The sequence below is a fragment of the Musa acuminata genome, chromosome BXJ2-7 (assembly GCF_036884655.1).
Source record: "Musa acuminata AAA Group cultivar baxijiao chromosome BXJ2-7, Cavendish_Baxijiao_AAA, whole genome shotgun sequence".
In the NCBI taxonomy this organism is placed as follows: domain Eukaryota; kingdom Viridiplantae; phylum Streptophyta; class Magnoliopsida; order Zingiberales; family Musaceae; genus Musa; species Musa acuminata.
The window spans coordinates 12,558,591-12,560,813 of record NC_088344.1 but is presented as its reverse complement, the minus strand read 5'-3'; the positions used below and the strand labels follow the sequence as shown (position 1 = coordinate 12,560,813).

The 2,223-nt window shown below is 51.1% G+C and overlaps 1 protein-coding gene across 1 annotated transcript; it reads right to left on the bottom strand.

Annotated features, from left to right (window-relative positions):
- Window positions 1–697: 697 nt before the first annotated feature.
- On the bottom strand, window positions 698–2,017 carry LOC103991939 (probable xyloglucan endotransglucosylase/hydrolase protein 23). Its single transcript, XM_009411483.3, has 3 exons — window positions 1,568–2,017; window positions 1,273–1,466; window positions 698–1,193 (listed from the first exon to the last, which is right to left on the bottom strand). Exons 1-3 carry the CDS (start codon window positions 1,820–1,822, stop codon window positions 800–802), a joined length of 843 nt encoding a protein of 280 aa, XP_009409758.2. The 5' UTR covers window positions 1,823–2,017; the 3' UTR covers window positions 698–799.
- Between the last annotated feature and the right edge of the window lie 206 nt (window positions 2,018–2,223).

The window sequence follows — 2,223 nt, the reverse complement described above, 5'->3', positions numbered from 1 at the left end:
AAAAGGAAGAGTGTAGATGATGAATCTTTCTCGGTGTTATTTCTGTTCTAGATTTCGATTGGACTTCACTACATGAGTTTAGTACTAGTTCTCATCAAGCAAGGAAAAGAAGAGCAAGTGCTCCCTACCAGTTTAGTGTGTAGATCATGTCGGGGGTCAGCATAGTACTGACCTCGATGAACAACCCCTCGTAGACCGGGTTACAACCAGTCGTCGTCTGATAGCAGAAGATCAAAAGAGAATGCATGTTAGTGCAAGAAAGCAAAAGAAAGAAGAGAGAATTCACGATACTGACTGACAGTCCAATATGTGAAGAAATGAGTCCCGTTGTCCCCCTCCCGTTTATGATTAACCTGGACATCCAGAATATACATGTAGAGGTGGGTGATACATATCTATCGACACACCATCTGCAACATCACAAAAACAAGAAAAAAGCTGGTCATTACATGCCATCCAGCTGTTCATGTAATATTTGGGCCCTTTTTCCCCTTTGCTAAGGATTGATTCGGATTTCGGTGTAGTCAGTCAGGCTCGGACCACCCCCTCCGTTCAACCCATTCGGACTAGTCGGGTCATTGGGCTCCTCCAAATTTGATCTTGATGGCCTTGTAAAGTTTTCGATTATTCTTTTATAGCATTACCGTAGCTTTTTGGCCCTCGTAAGTTGTATAACCATGAGAGACAGAGATAAAAAGAGAGATAAAGAGAGAGAGAATATGGAATATTTATCAGCAGCCTACATAAGAAGATTAAAATCAATCAAAGAATAACAGTGCTTCCTCTCTCTCTCTCTCTCTCAGGCAATGGAGCACTCTGGCGGCAGGCCCTGAGGGAACCTCTTGAGGTCACTACAGTAGTTGTAGACCATGTAGTTCCTCTGCACCCACTGCATCCTCTGTTGGCCTGTCAAGTCCAGCTCCTGGTTCCACCACCCGCTGTTGCCGGGAGCCGCGTTGGAAGCACACCTGGAGGCGGCAGAAGATGGAACGCAAGCGTCAGCCCTGAAGTCTCTGTACGACGCCGTGAACGGCGCCTTGGACCAGTCGGTCTTCACCAGCCCACCTCTGGTCGCCCAGTCGTCGGCATTCCAGAGGCTGGAGTAGATCCTCATGGGCTGGTTCTTGGGGAACGCGATGCCCCTCGACTCCAGGTTCTTGAAGTCTCGGATTGGCGTGCCGTCCACCATGAAGCTGAAAGGTTGATGCAGATTCATGGTGAGCATAACTGTAATGGAATGAGAGTAGGCAGCATATCGAGTGGAATACGCACATGACATGTCTTGGGTTCCAGAGGATGGAGTAGGTGTGGAAATCCTTGGTGGGATCGAACCAGAGCTTGAACTGCATCTCCCTGTTCCCCTTTCCCTGGGTGAACACGTTGGTGTGGAGAGTGTACGGATCGCCGCTGAGGTTGCCCAGGAACTCGAAGTCGATCTCGTCGTGCGTCGGCCCTTGCGAGGACAACTGCACACAGCAAGCAACACAACGAATCAGTTCTCCACCTCCAACCCAGGGCTTCAGAGTATCCAACGATTCACGATGAGGAAAGGGCAACTAGGGCGCACATAGTAAGCCGTGACGGTGCCGGCGGAGTTACCGGGCACGAGCTTGATCTGCATGTCGATCTTGCCAAAGAGGTACTCGTTCCTGGACTGGAATCCCGAACCGGTCGTCTTGTCGAGGGTAAGGGTGAGGAGCTGGCCGCCCTCGAGGATCTTCGCGCGGCCGTCACCCCAGGTGATGTCGAAGTCCCGGTAGAAGTTGCCTGCCGTGGCGATGGCCGCCAAGGAGCAAGCTATCAGGAAGAACCGTATCACCATGATACCAACAACGGCAGTGGAGCAAAAGTAGCTGAACCAATGCCCGAATTAACACAGTGATAGTAGCAGTAGTAGGATGTGGTGAGGAGTGAGGTTGAATGGTGCGTTTATATAGGATGGGAGGTTGCCACAGATCTATGGGTTGGCAATGGGCAGGAGATAGCAATGGTGGGGCTTCGGAACGCGGACTGCTGCTGCTGCTGCTGCTTGTGCGCTGAGTTTGATAAGGTGAGTGGGGAGGAAGGTGGGGAGGGGTATGGCGAGGCCAGCTTGCATTGTAAAGTTGATGCAACCCGGCCGACAGGGCGAACAAAAGCCAGCTGCTTGATCCGTGCAATGCGTGTTTGATTTGCTCACTGCTCAAGATCGGGCCGAGGAGGAGAAGAAAGGAAGATGGAAGC

Excerpts from the sequence above, each read along its gene's own strand:
- LOC103991939 (XM_009411483.3), bottom strand. The coding sequence starts at position 1,822 with ATGGTGATACGGTTCTTCCTGATAGCTTGCTCCTTGGCGGCCATCGCC. Across the intron at positions 1,467-1,567 it reads GCACCGTCACGGCTTACTAT|TTGTCCTCGCAAGGGCCGAC; the intron begins GTGCGCCCTAGT and ends TGCTGTGTGCAG. Across the intron at positions 1,194-1,272 it reads TGGAACCCAAGACATGTCAT|CTTCATGGTGGACGGCACGC; the intron begins GTGCGTATTCCA and ends TCAACCTTTCAG.